This window comes from Atractosteus spatula, chromosome 28, assembly GCF_055471065.1.
Source record: "Atractosteus spatula isolate fAtrSpa1 chromosome 28, fAtrSpa1.hap1, whole genome shotgun sequence".
Classification (NCBI taxonomy): Eukaryota; Metazoa; Chordata; class Actinopteri; order Semionotiformes; family Lepisosteidae; genus Atractosteus; species Atractosteus spatula.
The window spans coordinates 8,790,148-8,815,423 of record NC_142733.1 but is presented as its reverse complement, the minus strand read 5'-3'; the positions used below and the strand labels follow the sequence as shown (position 1 = coordinate 8,815,423).

General features: G+C 42.9%; 1 protein-coding gene across 1 annotated transcript; it reads left to right on the top strand.

Annotated features, from left to right (window-relative positions):
- The first annotated feature begins 946 nt into the window (after positions 1–946).
- LOC148813979 (FYN-binding protein 1) lies at positions 947–25,195 on the top strand. Its single transcript, XM_088907706.1, has 16 exons — positions 947–1,051; positions 5,808–6,417; positions 7,442–7,535; positions 11,069–11,151; positions 12,623–12,660; positions 14,581–14,618; positions 16,639–16,768; positions 17,903–18,062; positions 19,064–19,211; positions 19,633–19,652; positions 20,057–20,120; positions 21,893–21,962; positions 22,792–22,954; positions 23,177–23,210; positions 23,803–23,840; positions 24,327–25,195. Exons 1-16 carry the CDS (start codon positions 1,049–1,051, stop codon positions 24,344–24,346), a joined length of 1,713 nt encoding a protein of 570 aa, XP_088763832.1. The 5' UTR covers positions 947–1,048; the 3' UTR covers positions 24,347–25,195.
- The last annotated feature ends 81 nt before the right edge of the window (positions 25,196–25,276 follow it).

Sequence of the window (25,276 nt, the reverse complement as noted above, 5' to 3'; positions counted from 1 at the left end):
GAGAAAAACAACAATATAGAATTAAAAGACATTGGTGGTGGTTTAGGTGGTGCTTCTATGGGTGGGCTGCAGCACAACTCCAGTCCTGGAGTACCTGACGTTTTCTGGTTTTCTCTCCATGGTCCATGAGGGCCAGAGTCATTATAGACTTCTACTCATCCATCCCCCTATCAGCAAGCTGCCTATTCCCGGGAAGGGTAGCAGCAACACACTAACCAACCTAGTCCACAACTAGGAACAAGAAAGGAGAGAGGACCGCCCAGCTGAAAAAACCACATGAATACAAAGAGAACACGCAAACTCCACACGGAAGGTGGTCCTTTCCAGGACTGGACACAGGACCAAAGAATTGTGAGGTAATAGCGCTAACTGCCACACCACCTATCTACATGATAAAAAAAAAACACATGTAATTCCTAGGTTCACAGGCGATTGCTTTTAGTTAGGGAAGACATTCACCTAGGTCTAGGCTCTATTGGGAATACTGATACAATTGTTTATCGAACGAAAGCAAGCTACTGTACATACATTTATATTGGGTAAAGGTTGTTTATTTTTAATAACGTGGTCCAAGTACAGTATATCGTTTGTTTCAAACTTGAAAGAAGGAAATGTGTCATGTACTGTACAATTCCGTTTATGAACCTCCATGTGCTTACCTTTTTATGTGAAATGGCCACCTGCTTCATTATTTAAAAGTTATATAATTTCGCTTTCAAAACGTTACCGTTCTGCGAGCAAAAGTACCCTCTGGATTTTTTTAAGCGTCGGACTCCAAAACGTAACAAGGTAGCGCAGAAAACAAAACGTGTTTGAGACCTGCGCTGGGAACATCAGATAGCAGGGCAGACATTATTTCCTGAAACGGTGTTCACTTTCAGCTCCGTGTACTGTATATGTGGCGATTGGGGTCAACTCATCAGAAAGAGGAACTTCTACTGCATAGTGTGGCAGGCGCGGAGACAATGACATCGGGAAACTGCAGTTGATTGGGGGGAATTTAGAGCTTGGATCAGTTCTTCGGATATTTAAGCCTTGTATTACACGGATGGTAAGAAGGATTTTTTCCGTCCGATGCTGTTACTGAAAGTTTGCCGTTGCGCTTAATTTTTTTAGGTCCAAGAGCGAGTGAGAGGGGCATGAAGGTGAAAGCTTGTCAGCTACCAGTTATCAGGGGTTACTGGTACCTGCAGGTTTTCACAATTCAAGGCAGAAAACATGTCTTGAACGGTCTAAGCTTTGCGTCACTACTCAGGATATCCACATTGAATCGAAAACGTGTGAAAGGGAAACGCATAAACATAATTTGGGCGCTTGAAGCGTACTAATTTATGCTTTAGCTTGAAACGAATTTCTTTTATTGGCTTTGGACTGAAGTACAGCGCTCTTGAAACTGTGATCAGATTAAATACCACACCACAGCACTTTGCAGTAGCCCGGTAGTCTTTAAGACTTAAATAAACTCTGTTTGCAGGCTGTGGGCTACACTTTTAGACTATAAGGAAGGTTAAAAACGACAGGAGGACTTTTGGACCAACACACAGTGTTACTGTTAAGAGTTATTTTCGTACAGAAGTGTTCTCGTTCATTCTAGAGACGAGTTGTGAAGTTTTGAAAGGACCTGAAAAGTCATGCTAACAACAGGGGCAGGATTGTTACGTAAAACCCAATGAACCGGGGGGGGTGGGGTGGGGGAAACATCTCATTTGTCATGGCTACAAATTGATTGGTATTACTGATTTACAGTATATCCCAGGCTTACAAAGACCATGAAAATGTGGATACGGTTGTATTATTTAAATGGAAAAGCAGGTAACAGTAATGTTTGTACTTTATTAAAGGCTTTCACTTTAGCAACCTTCGTAAACAATCCACATGCATTTAAGAAAAACGTTCTGCGAGTCAGTAATGTATGAACCGAAGTGTCGCTTCTTCAGCGTGTGTGTGGGCCAGGGTTTTTCCGCCGTTTCCTCTTCATTGAAGAAAATGACATCTAGATTTCCATTCAGTTCTCTGCTTCTATTGCTCTGAAGTATTCTGGGTTTTTTTCTCCAGGAGTTTGTTCTTTAAGATCACTTTATTAGCCATATACAGTTAGGAATTTGTCTTTTCACAGACCCCAGCTCGCTCTCCATGAGACACAGAGACAGGGAGAGAGGCCTGGGGTCAGAGCGCAGGGTCAGCCATTTATAAAGCGCCCCTGGAGCAGTTAGGGTTAAGGGCTCAGGTTGCTCAGGGGCCCAACCGAGAAGGATCCCGTGGCCATTTGAACCGGCAACCTTCCAGCCACAGGCGCAGATCCTGAGCCACAGAGCCACCGCCCCGCTTGAAGCACTTCATGATAACTGATGTGAGTGCAACAGGGCAATAGTCATTCAGGCAACTGACTCTGGGTTTCTCAGGGCCAGGGACGATGGTGGTTTTTGGTTAACTTTGCTCTGTGAATTTGATGGTCTCTGAGCTTCAGTAGTGCTGTTTTCCCCAAAATGATTCTGTGACCTTAAGTTTCACAGTGGTCAGCATTATTGCCTTGCAGCTCTGGGGCCCTGGGTTGCTGTCTGTGTGGAGTCTGTATGTTCCTCCAGCTACTACTGTTTTCTACTACAGTCCAAAGACTTACTGGTAGGTTAAGTGGCTTCTGGGAAAACTGGAGTGTGTGTGTCTCCTGTCTCCATTGCTTGCTGGGATAGGCTCCAGCTTCCCCCCTAACCCTGAACTGGACAAAACAGTTCAAAAAAGGATGGATGAATAAATAGCCCACAAGTCATATACAGCGTGTGTATACTGTATATATGGAAAAATACTGGTCGACACACGATACACCCTAGTAACCTTGTAAGAGTTTCAATTCAGTCTGGAGCAGGGCTTTTAATTTTGCCTTTATCTCACGGAAATAGCTTTTTTTCCCCCATTAAGAAGGTCGTGTGAAAGTTGGAAGTTTTTTCTCACAGAGGTTTTTTCTTTCCAGCCCCTGATCTCTGTAATTAAGGCATGGTTGAATCCCAGAGCCTCTGATGTCACACGGCCTTGAAAGCTTATTATTTTTGAATTCCAACTAAGTTTGTTTCCCCTCTTCGGCTTTTGTCATGAGCTTTGTTAGGTCTTGGCATGTGGGCTGTGGGGTTTTGTCATGGAATGCGATTTACAGTAGAATCTGTAGGAAAGTGCTGGCTTTGCCGATACTGGAACTGTGAAGAAGGTGTACAGTACTTACTCACAACGGAAGCAATTAAGGAAGTCATTCAACCTTTCAGCTGTATTGCCTTTGAATTACCTCATGCATAACTATTGCTTTAAATGGGGAACTATGAGGGGCCATTGAAAGTGTATTGTCTGTTATATAACATCTGGTGAAATACCAGGCCAAAGTACAATATGCTGAAGTGTATATATTTAAGGTGAGGAAGAAGCAGAGAGATGTATGAGCCTGGAGATCTCTGCTTCTTATCAATCTTAGAACATACGCTTTTTTTTTTTTTACTTTGTACTAATGTCTAGACTGCAGTGTTTTAATCAGAAATTAAAACTGTAGCTTTCTGAGAAACTGCAGGTGTGCAGTGATCTCAGTGAGAGATGCACTGCTCTGTCAATCAGCACTGACTCTCCTGTTGTGCACTCTGGAGCTGGTAACAACGCAAATGGCAAACAGCTCCGCAGGTGGGCATGTCAGAGAAGCATCTCTACAGTCTTCTGCCTTAGCAAGGGGGGTCGTATTAGAAAGCCAAACTGATGATCTCAAATAGGAAAGATGTCGCATAGAAATAAGTGATGAATCCAATTTTTTAAAAAAAGGACTTTGAATAGAAATATAGCTAAATGTTTGAACTATTATGTTCAGTTAAGAACACGATAAAGCAGCTGATGTCACAAACCCCTATAGATCTTGAGGCCCAGCCGATCAAAAAAATGTCATTTTGATTTCTAATTATACTATACTTATCAGGTAAATCATTGATTCCAAGAATTCAAGCTGTTCTCACTTTGATCATCTTTGGAGCAAAGATATGGTGTTGTATTTACCATCCTACAGTGCCTATCAAATTTGCAATTGTGACTAGCAGGAAGGAAACAGACTCTGGTATTGTTAGAAAATGTGCTGAGGCCACAGATGACACCAAAATAGAAGAATCGGCAAATGCTCATGAGCTGCAAGAGAAATTAAAACGGACCAAGTAAACATTTGAAATGGGGCAGACATCTGCCAGATGACATTTAACGTACAGAGGTGCAGAGTGTCACCTGCAGGTAGCAGATTCAAAGCCTCATAATCATAGATGAGAAATGCTGGATTTAAAGTAAATATCTATGTTGATGTACTGTACAGTAGAACAGTGCAGAAACTGGAAAGCAAAAAATTTACTACAGGTTGCAATGATGACTTGGTGTTCCAATTACCTAGAAGTGGATTAGCCATTAAAGGTGCTTGCCTCTGCACAGGCAGGTCTGAGTCTGGGTCTGGGTCAGGTGTCTTCTCCGAAATACTCTGCCCCTACCCTGGGTTTCATCACCTCTTGCATTGGCCTCTGTCTAGTCATGCAAAAGACATGGGTTTTGACTGAGCAACCATTTTGCAGTGACTTGCAACAGCGCTTTGTCTTGCACAGCCTTCGTTTCCTGTGCTTCGGAGAACAGAGGCTCCCGCAACCTGTGCATGTGTCTGATAGGGTGGTGGAGACTCTCTCCTCTTGTTGCCCTGACTACCATTGTTAAAAGTGCAAAAGGTGCACGACGGGGTGTGTGGTTGTGCACCATTTCCTGCCCTAGTGTGGCTTTTCTGCATTGTTCAGGTTGGACTGCTAACCCAGTTTTGCCTAGAAGCCCGTCTTCAGAACTATAGAATACAGTTTGTGGCAGGATGGTTGCGGGTCACATTTATTCACAGGAATAATTCTTAGTTTGACAGTATGGCTCTAAAAGGTCTGGGTTTATGGGGTAAACCTTACGTTGCTCAAAATCTTCCAGCTACAAGGACTTTGCCTTGAGCCCAGCCACTCATCCAGCACACATACAGAGTTAGAGGAGCCTTCATCTCTTGAGATTCAGCTCTCAGCTGGCATGTATAACAATTGCATAACATCAATTTCTGAGCTGAAAGCGAGGTTATAGCTGCTCTGTTTCTGCTGGAGTCATGATGGCAGGGGCTAGGGTAGTGTCGACAGGCACAGCAGAGCTAGAGACTGGCGCCAGAGAGTACACTGCTGCCCATGGTGGTTTTTCCCACTACTTCCAAGGCAACACAAATAGCTGAACGTGACAAGCCGCAAAACAATATTTGGCTCTTGTGAACGTTGGATTCTCACTTCATGACACTTGTCCTTGTCTTCAGAAGGGGGAGCGCAGGCTACATCCGCCGTCTTCTGTAGACAGCACGATCACTGCACTGCACTGCACTGCACTCGGTTTCAGGGGCCAGAGCACATAAGTTAATGGACCTAGCGTTTGTGCTTGAAGTCCGTTTTAACAGATCAAATAACATAGAGGGGAAAAAGGTCACAGTGTACAAACCTACTATTTAACTAAGGTTAACAGTATTTGGATTTTTGCATGGCTTTAATGCAAAAACAAAGTTTTTTTCCTGCCATCACTTTAAAGAGCCAGTGTGTGACTGAGCTGACCTGAAGAGGGTGTTCCGAAACTGGATGCTGAGGCGGTACGGTCTGTGTAGGTGGTTTTAGTGCGACGCTGAAGGCAAGATGCAATGCAGTGAGCAGGTAGGGGGAGGGGAGGAGGCAGCCTGCTTCTGTCACCTTCCTGGGGCTGTCTCAAGGTGCGCGGCTCCTTACAGGCTGTCTCTTTGTCCGTCTCAGGAGGAAAAGGAGGACTTCAAAGCCCTGAGGGCTAAGTTTCACGCCAAGGCCGAGATGTCGGACACGGGGGGAGGCCCCAGGCCCCAGCAGCCACCGGTGGTGGGAAGACTAGGACCATCTGTCTTTCCTTCACCCTTGAACGAAGCGCTGAAGCTCCGCGCGTCGCCAGTTCCCCGCCTTCCCAGGAGTACCTCGAGCACGCAGGACCCTGCGCCCACCCCGCCGGCTGGCGTCTTCCCTCGGCCCCCCCCCGGGAGGGGCCCTCTTGCCCCCGAGCCCAAGCCCCCGGCCGAGCCCCCGGCGCCCGAGGGCTGCTCGGTACGGTCGCGGGCCGAGGAGCTGCGGCAGAACTTCATGGTCAAGCAGCAGGCGACGCAGGAGGAGCCCAGGGAGCCCCCCCGGGCCCCCATCGCCCTCACCCCGCCCCTGCGCAGCCAGAGGAGCGCCTCGGAGACCGTGGCCCCCCTGAGGCGGCCGCTACCCTCCGAAAAGACCCTGGGACCCCGACCGGTCAAACCCAAGCGCCCCCCTACGGTCAACCTGGAGGCTTTCAGGAAGACGAGCCCGTCGTGTCCATCGCCCGCGAGAGCGCCCAACGGGAAGAGCAATGGTATTGGTTTGTGCTTCTTTACGTCTTTAATCCACTGTTCATCCACACCAACTACAGACTGTGTTTCAGCGTTCCAGCACGCAGCTGGCGGAAAGGTGCAGTTGCTTTACGAGGCTGTTAGAAATGAGTAGAAAATGAGACCCAGGGCCTTTATATCAGTATTTTGGGATTCATTTTAGGACCTATTTTCCCAGCTGTATATACAGCTGCAGAATTTCCAGTATTCCAGACGGGGAATTTATATATCATTTGTTTTGTGCATTTTTTTTTTTGTACGTGTGCATTTGAAATGAATTTAGTTGCAAAAAACCTTAGCAGCTTTCTTGGGTTTTAGTCAAAGGAAGATGGTTTCTGAAAAGGGGATCAATACGCTTATGTAAGATAATGGCTGTTTTTCCGTTGACCATGACTAATTTAAGTAAATCAAGTAGAATTGATTGGGTTTTCCTAAGTTTTATTGCAAATTGAAACCGATAATGCAAAATGCATTTGTTAATGGATACATCTTTTCTATTTTTGAAGATAATGAGGAACACAATTGATTTTGAACAGTAGTTAACCAGCAATAAAAAATGAGGACTACCTTCAGCACTGTCCTCAGTAATGCTTGCCAGAACGGTTCTGTAACATACCAAGTTCTTCAATTCCTGGCCATCATAAACCTTGCTTCCGACTTTCACCACAATAACTACAGTTCTGAGAAAATGAATTTTTTGGGGGCTTGCAGTTTTTAGAAAAAGTGATGTTAGCAGCACCCCTCCTCCCACCCAAAACCAGATCGTTCTTATTTGAGCTGAAGTGAACTTCTGACGTGCACCTTCAAAAAAAGAACATCAGACTCATGGTCAGACATGAAGACATGACCCAACGACAGCCGATTATTTTTAGACTAGTTAGTGGCTACCTAGTATCCAGGCCCTCTAGTAAAGCTGACTTTTGGGGAGGGGGAGGGGGGGCTGTCAGAGATACTGCCGATGCTGAAGGATGTGCAGAACTCAACGTTTCATTTTGGCGTCTGGTTCAGGTGGCAACCCTCCCCTGCCGGGCTTGGCCTCTTCCACAACTCCACCAAGAATCCCACTGAAGCTCAGTGCCTTGGTCCATCAGCAGTCCATCCCGTGAGTACACTGATGAAGTGGGCACTGACAGCCTTTAGTGATGTGTGGTCAGGGTGAATGGTGTCTAGTTCGTCTGTGCTTCACAAACATCCCTCTGTTTTTTGGATACCCTCTCGTCTAGTTCCCCTGTAAAGGGAAACAGCACAGCTCTTTTCTTTGTCTATTGCCATTTATCTTTAACACAGGAGTATCGCTGTGGAACAGTGGCTGGTGCTTTGTGGGCTTCATTCTGTACACTGGCCTGCTCTCGATAACTGACATTTGTGATAAGAATGTTAAACAAGTGACAACTTTCAAGTTAATGGCATTTTTAAAGGATGTTTTATAATTGTGAGAGCTGATCAATATGCATTTTTCACTGTATCAGTTTTATACATTGCACCTAGTTTTGAGAGCACAGCTTTTCTATAAAAAGGGATGAACTTTTCATAAAAGTTGATCATGAAAATCTCTTCAAAATTACTGTTCATGTTTGGTGTGTAAGAAAATCTAATCCTGAGAAGCTTACAAATGAGAGCAGGTCACTCAGCTTATCCGATTTCTTTGGTGCTGAAAGATTATGGCTCGAAGATGCTGTGGGGCTGAGTCTTTAAAGATCATGGGAGATTTTTCACTAGCACTGGGTGGTTTATTCCACATCCCCACCAACTGCGATATAAAGGAAATCCCGATTTCCTTGGGTCCTAGATTCACGTTTTGTCAAGACATTGTCCCCACAGTTCTTGCAAGTTTCTTTATAGTCCCCTCTGATCTAGAGCTTAATTTCCTTTAACCTGTTTGTATAAAAAGTTCTTTTAAGGCCAGTAATAAACTGTATAATCTCTTTTGTAAATGGGCAAAAGACCTATATACAGTATACTAGATGAGATCTTACCAATGTATTATGTAATTCAATCATACAGATTTTATAACATCATGTTGCTTTTTTCCCCCCTGGTTAACTACTGATGTGTTACTGAAGACATTGGTCTTTGGTAGTTATTGGTTCCCTCTCAAAGATCACAAATTTATCACATCAGACCCTCTTTTTCCAATGTACTCTGTGGGATTTTACTTTTTTTTTTTGAGGGTCTCGAATAAAAGCTTTAAGAGACACCGATGTTGTGAACCACACTGGTGGATAATATCAGGAAACGGAGCCCACAAGGCTGAGGTTAGTCTAGTCTGACCTCATGTGACAGAGTCATTCTGGCACAATATCCTCCCGTGCAGTTAGTGAAGGCATCTCCTTTTTGGTATAAAAATGTGCGTTGGCAGTAGGAAGCTGTACTATTTCATTTCACCGTTTCCCCATATGTATTTGTATTCAAATAAACAAATTGCACAAACCGTCCAGTGTAAAATAACGGTGCCAATCTTCAGTTTCTAGCTGATGAATGGAAACGATGCTCCCGGATATGTAATGTAGGTGCAGCAATGTTTTGATAAGCAAGCAAAAAAAAAAACAGAGGGGAAACAAGTGGGTTGCAGCAACAAACCATTTTCACAATTAATAAAATAAACAGTCTGTTTTCAAGTTTGTAAGCTTGAGCTGTAGTGCGAGTTGCATGTTCATGGCTCAGTTGGGGCAAATCATATCATTTAAGACTATTCATAACTATTACCCGATCAACTTAATCTCTTTCAAGAATGTCTTCAAAACTCAAAAGTAGTGTTTGGGATATTGATTCAGTCTTCTTGGGATAACCTGTCAGAATCCTCATGAATTCATGGCCATTATTTTGAAGGGTTACGTAGGGTGGCTTCATGTAATAGGATGTTAAGACAAGGTGAAATGGAGGTCGTGCAGTGGTCAGCATTGCTGCCTCTCGATAGACTTTGGCTTCAGCTACTGCCTTGGCCAACATGCCAGAGCGACAGACACCACACGGACCAGTCTCATCTCCAGCTTCTTTCAAATCTGAGATACTCGGATTACCATGACATTTGCAGACTGTGGGCTTGGCGTCTTGGGCAGAAGAGTTCAAGAGCTTTTTAAAAAGCTAAGAGTGCTTCCGACACGGGGTGACCTTTGCCAAAATTATGATGTTTAAAAATCAAGTTGTAATTCTCCTTAAAGAGAAAAAGAGGGAAAATTGAACCTAAAATTCATCGGTGCTTCAGCGATGGAATTTGTTTCCCCTGGATGCACTTTGTAATATATATATGCCGGGAGATTGCATTGAGCCTGCGTGGGTAGGTGGTATTTTGATTTTTTTTTTGTTAACTAGCGATACTCGGCAGAACCACTGCAGCTTGATTCCGACACTTGCAATGCAGTGCATCATTGTTTTGTGCATTGATCCCCTTGCAGGATGTTGGTAATCTGATAAGATCTTCATTAACTCACAGTGCCGACACGGCAAAGCTTTTTCATGAAGAACTAAAACGGAGGCAACATCTCACATCACAGAGATAATTGCCAACAGCAAGCTATTGTTTTTCCTTTGTTTCGGCATGCTGCAGCGTAGTTTGACTCAGTTATGTCAGCCACTGTGTACTAGTGTGCTTTTTCTATTGGACTTCCTGTTGAAATACCAGCTATCCCTGGTTACCTTCAGCTGCTGTCATAGCAGATGCTGTCAAATAAGGACAAAAGGGAAACATACTTATTGGAAAAAACACACTTAATTACTTGACTTAGACAGCACTTATTTAGAAAAACAAGTTATTTTTTATGAAAAAGGATTCCCCCTCATCTGTAGGTGCTACTGGATCTGCCCATTAAACACAGAATTGCAGAGTATATTTATATCTAAGTTCCCTTAGGCTACTAACTGATGTTACTTTAAAGTGACCTAATCAAACTGGTAGTTTCTGAAACATCCTTGATTGCTTCTTTACTGAAAATGAAAAAGAAGCAATGTTGCGACTTGCGGTGTGTGACTATTCATATTTTTCCCCAATTAATTTCCTCTCCTCCCCCCCGTTACTTGTACAAGCAGTAGGGAAATGTTGTTTAAAGATTTTTTGCCTTCATTTACAATCTGTGAATGAGCACGGACATTTTTACTAAAGAAAGCTATTGAAAGGTATTTACACCAGAGGGAGGTCTGTAGTCTTACTGACTGATACGGCTTAGCTTCTCTGCTTGTACAGTCTCCCAGCTGAAGGAGACCGTTTAAAACAGAAAGGCCTGTTGGCATTCTTAAAGTTCATCTGGCAAGTGGATGATTTACCTTCTCTCATGGCTACCTTAAGTGTCTTTCTAACATAAGATGCAGACACCTGCTGCAGGTTTAAGTCTCCTGGCCAAGAAAATAAAACGGAAAGATCTGAACATGCTATAATATGCCACGGGTTTTCCTTCATCTCTAAAGCAGTCAGACTGTGCAGTGTGTACTCTATGTGGTATAATACTCGTCATACTGGGGGGGTCTAAAGATCTGGCTTCTCAGTCAGTTATTTAGACTGAACCTATGGAACCGGCTAAGCTTAACATTTTGGGTCAGACGCACTGCAAAAGGACAGTGAAAGCCGTTTCTAAGCACTGTTGATTAAGGCGCTGTTCCCATGTCTGACGTCAGCCCTCCTCCTCCTCCATCTCTCCACAGGCTGCAGGAAGAGGAACAGGACACGTACGATGACGTGGACATCCTCCCGCCCCCACCTCCGCCTCCCCCCAAATTCAGAGAGGGTAAGAGGTCAAATAGCCGTGATAAGTAGGGGGCTGGGAGCCCAGATATTGGGTTAAGATAATCAACCTGTCCTGGAGGTTTTTGCGTTTGATCAAATATCGGTTCAGTAAAATCCCGTTTTTGTGAAGTGGGTTTATTCCGTGAAAAAAACCCCCGATATTTTCCCTTAAAGCAGGTGTTGGTTGCTCCACCCGTGAAACTTGTAGTGACATGCACATTAAATTGGGAAATAAATCGTATTGCTTTGTATCCTATCCATACATGGCCAATAGATTCAATAAGTTGTACACATTACTGTGGCCAGCTGGAGATTCACAGAATATGAATGCGCTCAAAAGGAGCATTTACTTGAAAACCGACTTAAAGCACAGAACCATATACAGAAAGTCGATTCAATCAGACCATTTCCACGAGGAAACGGTATTTTAATTTGTACGAAGTGGTGGATCCGATGAGTTTGTTTGCCGCTTCACTTGCGGCATCACGTCTTAACTTTCTTGCAGATTGTAAGTGAAACTCGTTTTTGCAGAAGGCAGTAATGAGGATGTAAAGTTAAGAAATGGTTTGTTTTTTTAGACCAGGGGAATGATATCTCATGCGATTGTAGGGAAAACAGACAGTGCTACAGTGCACCAGTACAGAGGTGCGAGTTCATAACCCAAGTAATTGAGGATAAGTAATTAATTGCCGATCACAATTAATTACTCATTAAAACCCTCATCTCCGGTAAAATGGTGCCAGACTTCCGGTAAGACTCGGAATTTTATTGGAATTACGTTTGGAAACAGATGCTCCTTTTAAGGTAAAATAAAAACCGCTTACAATACAGGGTGCCTGGCCTTGTTCTAAATTTTCTAACATCTGTAAATGTGTCAGAAAAAAAATAGCTTGCTACTTATTTTACCAATGAAATGAACCTAAATGAATTGGCTAAATTAATGTCGATGTCTCGATCCTTCTTCGAAATGCTGCGCAAAACCTTCCGGGATAACTAATGATAGCGGCAGGGACTGCTTGTGTGCGTTTGTTCCTTTGCTTATTACGAGATGGATGGAAAAAGGGAGTCCGTAGTTTGTGCGTGTTTTTAATCGATCGGTTTCTCCGTCTTGGTAGCGTGTCCTGCGGATGAATGTAGAAATTCTGACCGCCACCAGGTGAATGAAAACAAGAATGAGCTTTACACGAGACAGGGAAGACCCAAAAGAAAGCACAAAGGCTATATGCATGAAGGAGAAAACATGCGTTTCATCGAAACCATTTAAATATGCGCCCCCCAAGAAAGGAAAAATTTAATGGCGCCTGCGCAATTCGGAGTAGCATACAGATCTCCAGGGGATACTAAATTGAATAAGATACCTGTCGGATCACATATCGGTTAATGCAGACAATATAAATAGCTTCCCCCCCCCAAGTGTCTGTTAGCCGTTTCTCAAATTAAATGAAACTAAACACGTTATACTCTCATTTCAGATTCCTTGAACGACCACAGCTCCATTCAAGGTGACGAGGTAAGAGTCTCCTGGGGGAAAAAAACATTTTAAAAGAAAGCGGTGCACTTATCTACCCCAATCCTCGGCGCATTCGAAAAGATGGAGTAGCAGCTTGCATGCCTGAATGTATTTTACTCAATGCATCTGAACACCTTATTCCTCGTAATGAAAACCGACTTCTGAGAATTCTTTGCTGGGAAATTTTCTGACGGTTACAGAGCCGTAAAAGCAAAGCTTTCACACAGAGTGTGTTCTGTTCCTGCCCACGCCATCTGCAAATTATGGCATCTGGGAAAACCAGCGTTCTTAAGAACTGCAAACCGTAATATCGTTGCTTCAAACATGATTAATGTGCACCAATTCACAGTGTTTTGCCTTTGCTTAAACAAACAAGAGAATCTAATTTACACTGTTCCCAAGAAATCCATTTATTCCCCGTTGTTAACCAGGAAATTACATCAATGCTCATATAATGGTTTAAGCCTCTCTCAATGCAGTATATATTTTAATTGTTGAAAAACAACACCTAAAATGTCTTTGAAAGTCTTGCCAAAAATAGCATCCTTTGCTTCTTTGGCAAATACTTCTACAAGTGTCAATTTAGAGGTGTGAAGATTCTATCTGCAATAGAATCTCTCTCAGGAAAACCAGACTTTGAGGTTCTCAAGATCGTGCTTTTCACATTGGTAAAAGTGTACTTGCAAATATTCCAACTTAGTAAAACGAGATAAAAAAAATAAGCTCAAGAACAGATCTTAAAGACTTGTAATAAATTGTCTAATAAAATAAAGATCAGGGAAGATTACGGAGAACCGAGAAACACTTTACATGCATGTTCTTAAGAAGGCCACAAAAGATCATTAGAACAAGAAGTTAGCTCATAATGAAGCACGTTTTGTTTTTAATACTGAAAAAAAAAACTGACAGTACCAGCACACATCAACCCAAGACTGACACAGCCAACATGTCACTTATATTTTTCACATATTGTCCATCTTCCGGACCCCTTTTGGGATCCCAGCTATTATTCGTCTCTCCCCCTCTCTGGTCCTACCGACATAACTCACTAGATCTTTCTATATTTAAATTCACTCTGTAACACTAATCACCACTATAACTAAAAGTTGTTTCAGAATTACCAGGCACTGGAGTATTCAACCAGATTACCTCCACATCACCCAATTCCTGGTCTTCAATGAGCAACCAACTCTTCTAACTTTCATGGCTAATCCTGTTTGGCCAGTGACTCATCTGTAAACAGGAACTTGCACCCCTGATGCAGTGTGCATTTACCTTGCCACACAGGGCCCAACACTTCCAGACAGTCCTATTTCAGCAGTGTACTTCATTCCCATTGAGCCTTGCAAACAGCCTCATAGCCCACCCATCCCAAACCTGCGACACCCTCAGAACAGTCTAAGCTGTGTTTTCTCAAATATCCCTACCTGACAGAGTCCCATGGTCCTGTAAACCCTTTCGTTAGGAGAATTCCCCCCCGTGAAGCAATCACCTTCTGCTTGGCTGCAGCCCAGTCACAAACTAAAGACTTTTTTCCCCTCCTCTATCTGGTCTTATAAATCTCTTAATTAGCCAAGAAGAGTGACCAATTATACACAGCTCCTTTCGCTGATGTGGAATTTAACTTCATCTGAGTATTAATTACTTATTCAGATCAGCTGTGTCTTATTCTCAAGGTTCTTCCAATTGACAGATGGCCGTACTGAGCCTGTGTTTTGAGCCAAGGTGCAAGCTACCTCACATACATAGTCCATTTTTCTTAGTCTTTTTTTTCAGCAACTGCAATGATTGAGGAAATTGAACTCTGTATTTCTCTTAGTTCTTGTTGTATCTTTCAGCGCAGGCCAGTAACTAATTTTGGAACTGATCGTGAGAGTGCAGTTTCTTGTAATGCTAAGCCTTGTTTTTTTGCCCTTACAGGACAGTGATGGCAGTGAAGTTTATGAGCAGGTTGACAAGTAAGTTGTCTTGTTTTCATTTTCACTTGGAAAACCAAACACCAAACCCATTATATGCTTAAAAAGACTTGCTTTACTGATTTGAATAGCAAAAGTGGGTTTTAAAAACAAATCTCTAATTTTACAAGTAAATTGCATCCTAAAATTATTTCTTTTCAATCAAAGAACTTTATACAGTACATACATTTTTCTGATATTAAATTTCTTCATGGACTTGATGCATTCAGCTTGGAATGAGCTGTTTTTTCAAGAAAAAAAGTTACGGAATGGTTTCTGTCATGTGAATGAGAGGAAATGACACAGAGAAAGCACAGCTGGAATCCAGAAATATCTCAACAATTGTGTTTAAGGTCTTTGTGCAGTAGTAATTAGCCCCCCCCCCCCGTACTATACTCCATTCGCATTTCTTATGACCTCAGGAGAGATAACAGAAACCTTCATTTGTCAGAAATGAAGGATATGAAAATAAAAAAAATGAGATTATATAGCCAGTAGAAATCCCCAGAATAAATGATAAATACTCTCTTTGATTCTGAGACTATTAACATGCAGATTTGAGGCCCTGCAATAAGACTGCTCTATGAACACTTTAATTTATCCATTTTCCTATAGTAAGTGTTAGCTCTGAAACTATCGTGGCAATTTACACTCCTCCATGTGTGTTTTTGTAAAGTACAAACACTTAATATCGTCTTTTCTTGGCTGTGTTTCCTTTTCCTTTTTTGTCAAGCGATTTATTTTGCATTTAAAAAATCAACAAAAACACCTCCCCATCATCACTGGCCCTCTCAAAGGTCTAACGTGACATTTGATTATTAGTTACTATACACAAGTACTGTATTAAACTATATGGTGCACTGAGGGTTGGATCAGTGGAGAGCACTGTATAAATAATGCCCTGATAAATGCTTCCATTTCCAAGGTTTTTGTATAAATGAGCAGTGATTTCAAATTTTCAAAATAAGCAGTCATTTTGCATATAAGTTCACCTTTTCCTAACTGTACTTGCTGTGGTTAGCTGTCATTGCCATATATTATAACCTGATATGGTATATGTTATATAGGTAGAGATAATGCATGAGTCTCTGATTAAATAATAGGCTTTTGAGAACTCAAAGCCTTTAGAGCATGCACTCTTTTTTGCTACAATAGCTATGGATAATATGCATTGTCTGGTAGATAAAAAGAGAAATGTAATTGAACTTACAAATGGCTTCTACTGCAGAAAGTCTAATTTTGTGTCAAAGGATAAACACACATGGACATATGGAATTGGAGTCTTCAGTATCTGAGTTACAGTGATGTCATCCTGCAGGAATTCTCCTGTCTCCCTAAGAGATGGTGATATGGGGGTCAAATCCCAGCAGGTGCAAGTGACGAGCTGAAACGCTACGCAGAAACGAATAAATTTTTAACATTTTTTCCCTTGATCAACAAAGTGTTTTTACTATGGTTCTGAACCGGGTCGATGGACCAGTGTGGTATGACTGAAGACTGTCCTCGGAAAGAAATGAAAAACCTTCCACATAATGGAATGGAATTAGACTAGACATGTTCCACCCTTGCATGGCATTGCTTCAAGCGTGACTTTGGAAATTTCTCCTTTATTGAGCTAATAAACAGAGAAAACAGTCAGAATAGAGACTGTCGATAGAGCCTTCACTGAGTCTAAACTAATCATTTTCATTGGCACTCTCTAGAGTAGAGGGAGGTCTGAGTAGGGAATGGATAGATCTACCAGTGTAAAGTTGAACATGCAGGGCTTCTCTCTAGGTTAAATCTCTCTCTGAAATACCAGACTCCTGTCCAGGGTAATCCGCAGGCTGTCGGCCTTCTCTGAAGGCATGAGCACATCGCCAAGCATTCTGGAGCCATTGGCAAGACAGAAATGGGCTCCTATGACCTTTCACCCCAGAGAGGGGGTGATCACATTCTGTGCTGTGGATGATTTAGAAGGACCTGGAGACCCCACTGGCCCTCGGCCCCAGGCACGAGTTGGTAACCCTCTGTCTTCGCACAGCCACGAGAGCACTCCCAGACACCACAACGACAAGAAGCGGCAGAAGGAGCTGAAGCGGCAGCAGGAGCTGGACAGGAAGGAGATGAAAGAGAAGCAGAAAAAGGAGAGTGAGATCAGAAAGAAATTCAAGGTAGGCCAGGAGCTCATCTGCACCTCATCTGCCCCAAGCCCTCATTCATCCAGTTTCTAACCGCTTCTTCCAAATCAGGGCTGCGGGGGAGCCAGAGCCTGTCCTGGCAAGCAGCGGGCATGAGGCAGGGCATACCCTGGATAGGACACCAGTCCATCGCAGGGCAGACAAATACAAACACAGATGCTGCACACACTCACACCAGGGCCAGTGTTCCCCTGAAGTCAATTTACCTGCTAAAATGTCTTTGGACTGTGGGAGGAAACCGGAGCACCCAGAGGAAACCCATGCAAGCACAGGGAGAACATGCAAACTCCACACAGACGGCAGCCCAGGCTGTGAGACAGCAATGGTAACAAGCGTGCACTGTCACCCAAGCCCTCTGGTTGAGTGGGGGAAAAGACCAATCGTGGGCAGCAAGGACACAGGTGTCAAAGCAACCTAAATTTATAGACATTTTGTCAGTTTTATACCTTTTCTTCTTAAGAAATATAGACCCTGCAGGGAACCAGTATCACCTTTTTCTTTCCTTTTGTTTTATAAGAAGCAATATAATTTTTTTACATCTACTTCTTAGCCTTAATTTTCCTTTTCTCAAACTCTACGATGTGTCTCGCAAAAGAAGCCTAGAATGGTGCACTTGAGGAAAAATAAAAATCTTGTTTTTCTACAGTGATTGCAGCTGTGCCCTGGGGGTGATAAAAAGGGAACAGAACTTTTGGTTTTCATTGTTGTAGAAAAGGGAAGAAAGACCTACTGCAACAACCCAGTGTTTCTTGATTTATTCAGAGTTCAAAGATAGAATAACGTAAAACAAAAAGGGATGAAGATCCAAAACATTGTCTGTCTGCAGCTACCTGTGGTGTGTGTCACCCTGTAAAGGTCCCTGAAGACACAACTAATAACTCGGTATTAAAAAACAAACATTTTGCCTTCCTAAAGCTGCTTTTGTCTGTCCAGTGTCTGGATATTAACACACATTTTTACATTTTCACTCCATGTTATTGAAGTGGTGCCGCTGGTGTCTAGTAGGGGCTGAGCCGGCCTTGTCGGGTAGCTGGTGAGGCCCTGGCACGGGGGCCGGCGCTCACGAGCCCCCCCCCCCCCCTCTGACCCCGCCTGTCTCTGCTGCAGCTGACGGGGCCGATCGAGGTTCTCCACGCGGCGAAGGCGCGGCACGACTGGCGCGGCGGCAAGAATGACCTCTGCGTGCGGCAGGGCGACAGCGTCGAGATCGTCCGCGTCAAGAACAACCCAGAGGGCAAGTGGCTGGCCCGGACCCCGAAGGGCGCCTGTGAGTCACCGCGGCGGACTAGAAATCTTGCTGACGACCTGCCGAGCCCGTTTACTAGTTAATTAATTAATTCGGGGACGTCAAGCAGTCATTTCGTGAAAGGAGTCAGGGTATCGGCTTGCAAAACATGGCTGATTAGGTTGTTCCATACTCCCACTACCCTTTGGGTACAGAAGAAAGCTTCCTCTTGTCAGTTTTAAATGCTCTACACCATCCATAACTCCAAATTTTCATCATGAAAGGTTTTTAATATAAAGTCAGATTTACCCCGGTTGAGTCCTGTTACCATAGGGAGTTTGTGTACATGTTTCAGGTCCCGTATTGTCTTTTCAAGACAACGAGGGGTCATTTCCTTCAGCCTGTCTCTTGTAGCACATTCCCTTAAGCCCAGGAATGTGTCTGATTGCTCTTCTCTGGGCTATAAGACAATAGTTCCTCACTTGATTCGTAAGAAACAATGATATATTTTTGTATGTAGTGTTTTTCATGATTGCAAAGCATTGCCCAATACAAAAGCCAAACCAAAAAGATAGGTATCCACAAATTAAAACAGTGAATTAAACACAGAAGCTACAGTATAAAAGTGAGTTTTAAGACATTGAAAAGCACGGTCTGACGTGAGCTGGGAGATCCTTCCACAGTCTCCTGTGCGGAGCCTCATCTTGGGGGGACAGGAGGCGATGAAATAGTACAGGCGGCATGGTCACTCACACTGCCAGGCGCCCCCCAGTTCCCCCACTTTAATGAGGTGCTGTTGCTGTTCTTGGATGAAAATGTTGTTCCCCCTTAACTAGAGAGCAGAATATGAAAACCATGTAACCTCTTGGGGACTCTGCAACTGGCCCTCAGGAAGATGGGTTAAAGTATTTTTATGTACTATTATTTGCTGTGGCATTGGTTGTTTTTTTCTGGAAAAAAAATGAAACGTGTGCAAGCTTACACCAGTGGCGTATGCGTTTTAAATGCCCCTCCTGGATCTTTTTTTTTTTTTGCCGGCGAAGACGGTTACATCAGCAACACGTGTGTAGACGTGGACTATGAGGAGGTGAAGCGGAAAATCCGGAGCCAAACGCTGGAGTCTTCCTCTGGCCCCACGGCCATCGATGAGGACTTCTACGATGACGTTGGCTCCTCTGACCAGATGAACAGGTGACCTTTGAACTTGACCTTTACCTCTCGTGAGTGAGCTGGCAATGCAGCTCGTATGGCGTTTGCCAATTCTCCTATTTCGGTATCATCTGCAATCTTAGCAAGTTTACTAACTGTACCGGAATCTACTGCATCCCATCCATTTTTTAACTACTTTATCCAATAAGGGGTCACAAGGGACTGGAATCTATCCCAGCAAGCAACAGGCGCAAGGCAGGGTACACCCTGGATGGGACGCCAGTCCATCGCAGGGCACACACAGAAACAAACACACATCAGGGCCAGTTATCCCGTGCAAACATGGGGGAGAACATACAGACTCCACACAGACTGGACCCAGGACCCAGGACTCCGAATTACAGTCAGTTGAAGATTTTTGTCAGCAGTGACATTAATGCTGTTCTTATTTTTCTCCCTACAGCAGCAGGAACACAGACAATGGTAGGTGACCTTTACAGATTGATTTCAAGACTCGCCACAAAACAACACCCTTGTATTTGGAGTTATTTGGTCCAAACGTGACCAGGAAGATTAAGTCACAAGACAAGTGTAGCTCACTTGCAAGTGACTTAAAATTGTCAGAATTAAAAGCAACTAGAGCATTAAAACACTCAGATCACTGATTACCTGCCATCTGCTTCACGCCTCAAACACTCTTGCTTTAGAAGTGTCTCTCATTACCTCCCTGTATGATTAAATACTTAAACTGGGAGGGACTGGAGTTATCTGTGAATCATTTCCAAATACATTCCCTATGTCGGGAAGGTATTGAGTAGGAAGCACCTTTCAGTGCACCTGAAGATCTGGAAATGCTACCCTAGCTGACACGGCTTGTTCCTCTGCAGAAGACGTGTACGACGACGTCCAGGCCATTCCAGAGGACTTTCCACCGCCACCTCCAGAAGTCAGGTGAGCTTCATCCTTCACTTTCTGCTTCAGCAGGAGCACAGACCTTCTCCTTGTCTTTCTAAACCTTTCGGGCTGAGCTCTCCCCTTTCTGATGGAAGTTTAGGAACTGAGTTCGTCTCGAGCATCCCTCCTGCGCCCCATCTCCACCTGTGCACCCCCCCTTTCTTCAGTCCCCTCTGCATGGGGTTCAGGGCTTCCTTGTGATCAAGACAAGCAATGTGGAAGAGGCGTTAGTGGGGCCAGCAGGGGGCGCTCACCCTGTGGTCTGTGTGGGTCCTAATGCCCCAGTATAGTGGCGGGGACACTATACTGTAAACGGGTGCCGTCCTTCGGCTGAGACGTAAAACCGAGGTCCTGACTCACTTGTGGTTTTTAAAAATCCCAGGGCGTTTCTCAAAAAGAGTAGGGGTGTTACCCCGGCATCCTGGCCAAATTTCCCATTGGCCCTTACCAATCATGGCCTCCTAATAATCTCCATCTATGAACTGGCTTCATTACTCTGCTCTCCTCCCCACTGAGAGCTGGTGTGTGGTGAGCGTTCTGGCGCACTATGGCTGCCGTCGCATCATCCAGGTGGGGCTGCACATTGGTGGGTGTGGAGGGGAGTCCCCAATACCTGTAAAGCGCTTTGAGTGGAGTGTCCAGAAAAGCGCTATATAAGTGTAAGCAAGTATTATAATTATTATTATTAATGTCCAGTGGCCAGGAAGCAGCCTGTTCAGCCCAACATATTCTACCAAAATAATCCAAGCATTCACAAGCATCTAATTCTTGAATGTTATCATCCCTTCTGAAATCTTGTTAGTTTCCATTATGGATATTTTAAGGTTTTCTTTCAAAGTCTTGAACAATAAATGAATTAGAATATTTAGAATATTGGGGGGGTAGAGGGATGTAAATACAGACTTGCTAGTGAAAAGATAACACGTGTGATATTACAAGGTAGACCTGGTGTTTCACAGTTGTATTTAGTTAAGAAAACTTAAATCACTGTTTCTTTTTTTGGAGGAAATGTAATTTGTACTATATGATGCTATGTCCATATATGTATATGTATATATGACTGGCCTTTATAAAATCACATTATCAAATTTTAGTGCAGTTTGGCTGCCTTTTTTAGGCATAGGGCATGTTGGGAGTGAAGAAATAAGCTCCTTCCTTCTCTGATTTTCAGAAACACTGCTTGCTGAATCAGATCTGCTGATAAACAAATCAAACCTAAAACAGGAAGAACAAATGCAGAACAAATAAACCACACCTAGGTTAGCATTTGCATAAGCCTTGCAGTTAATGAGTAGCCTCCTAAGCAGCAGGAAAAGGCCTTTGCTGAAAGGATAAGATTGATCTGGTCGCCTAAGAAACTGCTGCTGACAAGTATGGATAGAAGTCTACTATCTGCCTGAATTGAGAACACCACTTGGCTTGGAACGGGGTGGGTGTAAATTTGCCCACTTCATCCTGCAATCAGACCCAGACCCAGAAGCCCAGACACAACCTTTTGGTCAGACTGAGGAGGAGCCTTTCAGAACCTGATCAAAAAGTATGACTAGTAATTTGAGAATGAGTAATGGGTTTGTAGCGAAGGTCATTCTGAGCCTGTCCTCACCTGCGCTACGGGAAGGGATCGCCGAAACCAGCCCGTCACTCTCAGGTTCCTGTTTTTGAGTGTTTTGAGTGCCCCACTGAGGAACAATATACCGAAACTCTGCGATCAAGCAAAGGTAATCATGGCAACGAGCAAAACAACAGATAACAACCCCTACCCCTTGTAGTTTCAGCCTGGATCCTAAAAAGAGCAAGAAGCAGGAGAAAGAAGAAAAGGAATTTAGAAAGAAATTTAAGGTAAAATTTTGTTTGCGTACATTAGATTTAAAAATCCAGTCCTGAGTATAGCCATATGTACAGCTGTGGTTCCCAGTCCTGGTGAGTCACCCACCTGTTGGTTTTTGTTCCAGTTGAGACCTCAGTTACACAATAAAACCCTTCAATGACTTAATGAGAATAAGATTGATATGAAATGTTTGTTCCCTGCTCATAAACATGTTGGAGCTTTTAACCAATGTATATTATAAGTGAAATAAAATCCCAGACTTGTGGCTAGAAACACAATGCAAATATTAAATTGAAGCAACTTCTTAGATCAAGTAAGACATCAATTATCTAATTAAGGTGGACTGGAATAAAAACCTGCAGATGTGTGCTGCTGGTTTTCGATTGGGAACCACTGTTACACAGCCTGAAGGAGGGCCATTCACACAGATCCGAAGCAAAACTGGTTTTAACAAAGATGAAAATCCATAGCTTGATGTAGCAGTTACAGCACGTACAGTTTGTTCTTGTAAAACGTACTAACAATTAGGAGAACCTGTGTACTCTTTAGCTAAGGATGCCTACACTTTTTTTCATTCGTTTGATGATAATTTTGTGTCAGTCGGGTAATTCTTTGCCAGTTTCATGCCTGCAGTTTCTGTAGGGCTGTGCATTTAAAACTGTGAAGCTCTTTTTCAAGTGGGGTAGGGAGTGTAATCCTACCTGGAGTTAGAGGCACCGCCCTGAGAGCCCCATGACAGTACTTCACATACAGCAGACTGTGACTGCCGAGATCAGGCTGCAGAGTGGCTCAGCTACAGGCACCGCAGACTGGAATTAAAAACATTTCTCCTGTGTCCAGTTTGAAGGGCCCATTGAGGTGATCTGTCAGATGATGGTCAACCCCAACGCCAGTCTCAAGAAGGGTGGGGGCAAGGACCTGACCCTGGTGTGTGGAGAGATCCTGGATGTCATCCAGCTCGTAAATGACAAGAAGGCTCTGTGTCGCAACAGTCAAGGGAAATGTACGTATGCACTCTGCAGATTGTTAAAGGAAATCAAATCTTTACTGAAATAAAAGGTATCACAAACAAATGTGTGCGCATCGCACCTAAATTTGATTATAGTTTTTTTCTACGGAACCTTGGTGTTGTGGCTCCAGGTCTGCGCAGGGCTGGTGTTGGTCCATGCTTGTGGTTGTGAAAGCACAAGTTCTGAACAAATTGCTTTTTTCTGTCCTTCCTCAGATGGTTATGTGCCCAGGATAGCTCTCCTTCAAGCGTATGTATAAACCACTTATGTCATTGTATTATTTTATTCTTAGTCAAGCGTTGTTTCTTGTGTTGTGTGATAAGGCATCATTAGATGCGTGAAGACCAAATAAGAAATGTGGTTAGACCCTGATGAAGACATTATTAGACATTTCAATACATACTGTGAATATATCAGCAAGCCTTCTGAGTACACTTTCATTGTTGAGAAAGGTCTCCTAATTTTTCTCCTTAATAATCTGATTTCTTTAATCTATTTAATATATAATTTACTAAGAGATGATGAAGTCCTGCGCTAGTACATATCCTTGAGTGAGCAATAATGAGTCATCTTTACACACAGGCTTCCTGTTGGCCTCATGCTGGGCAACATAATGAATTCATACTTCCTGGTCAGCACTGGGAATCGGGGATATTGGGACACAAGTTCTTAAGCATATAACTGATCAGAGTATGTGCTCTTTTAATACAGTGACTGATAACTCACATAAAAATTATATTGATATACTGTATATATTTTTAAGACTATTCTAGATTATTTAGACTATTTAGACTATTCTAATTCTATTTAGAAAAATGTATTTGTTTCTTTTTGCTTGCAGGGAAGGAGACATTTATGATGACATTGAGAATTCTTCAGGTTTGTCCAGTTGTACATTGCAGTACTTTTTTCATATAGTCTTAGTCATGTAAATGAATTGTTTAACCCTTTAAAAAAAGGTCCAAAAACAATTTTTACTGTATAACAAGATATTTGGTATAATAGGACATTAAACTGAGAATAGAATGTTAGAAAAATTAGGTGTCTACTATCTGAAATTTAAATCACAGATGACAAGAATTCCTACCATAAGAAGTCTTAAGATTGTTAAATCTCTTTGAGAGCTCAGAGCTGGACGTTTTGGACTCTATGTTCACAAAGTCCTTATTGATCCAGTTATTGGGTCATCAAGGTGATCTTGTAACCAACAAGTGGAGTAAACCTACCTGACAACAAGCATCCTATAGTAAGTGAACTCGGTGGCACCAGGATCAGAGACGCCTGCTCTAAGGAATCGGAATAAATCTGGTGAGATTTTCCATCAAATTTTAAATGTTTCTGTTCCTCCCCACCCCTGCTTAACAGATATCTATGACAACGAATGACCGTGCTTCCCCAAGACCCAGAATCCGAAACGTGGACGACTTGATTGTGGACGGAACCGGGCCTGTCCGAAACAGAACCAGGAAGGGGTGCATTTACAGTTCCACCTCTCGGGAACCACTGTGGTTTGGAAGACGCTCCTTTCTGAGAAAGTACTACCTGAGAAAATTAGTTTTAACTTTCGCGAGGGTGACCTTTTGCTCATTTGCCCTGTATCAGACTGGCGATTTGAGAAATGATTCTTCAGGGTTGTATTTGCAAACAGCAAGACCCCTGAAGCCGGACTCCGGGTTCCAGCCAGTCACAAGTGGGTCAGAGAGGAAACTGTGAAGATTTGCTGGTTTTGTGAGCATGATTGTAAATAAAATCTCTTAACTTTATTTTATTTTAAAATCACACTAGTTGGGGATCTCTTCACATTCTGTAGGGAGTGTTATAAATTAAATATATTTAGAAATCACTAGCGAATCTTGATGAGATCCAAGTTCTTTCTCATTTACATGAATTTTGTAAACAGTTTTACCAGTGATTGTAGATATATTGATTTTTTTTTTAATAGCTCGCTTATAGTAGGAAAGTAAACTACTCTACTACTACTATATTAGAAGGGAAATTTGAAACTGACAGGTGTCCGACTCAACTTTGTGTGGCTACTGTGTAGCTGTTTACTGAAAGGAAGGTAAATGAGCATCTAGAAATAGGGGGAGATTTCAGCTTAATCATCACATCTAAAACAATATTTTGGGTATTTTTTATTTTTCATTTTCTGCCTTATAAAAATTTAACCCTTCATCCATGTGAATTAAACTTATTATTCCACTGGTTTTGATTAAAATTGCCGTGTCATTTTACACAGTTTCAGATATGTTTATTTCTGTTTCTGTTTTGGTATGAAGGACTATTTAACTGAGTTTCATTTAGAGCGACGGCAG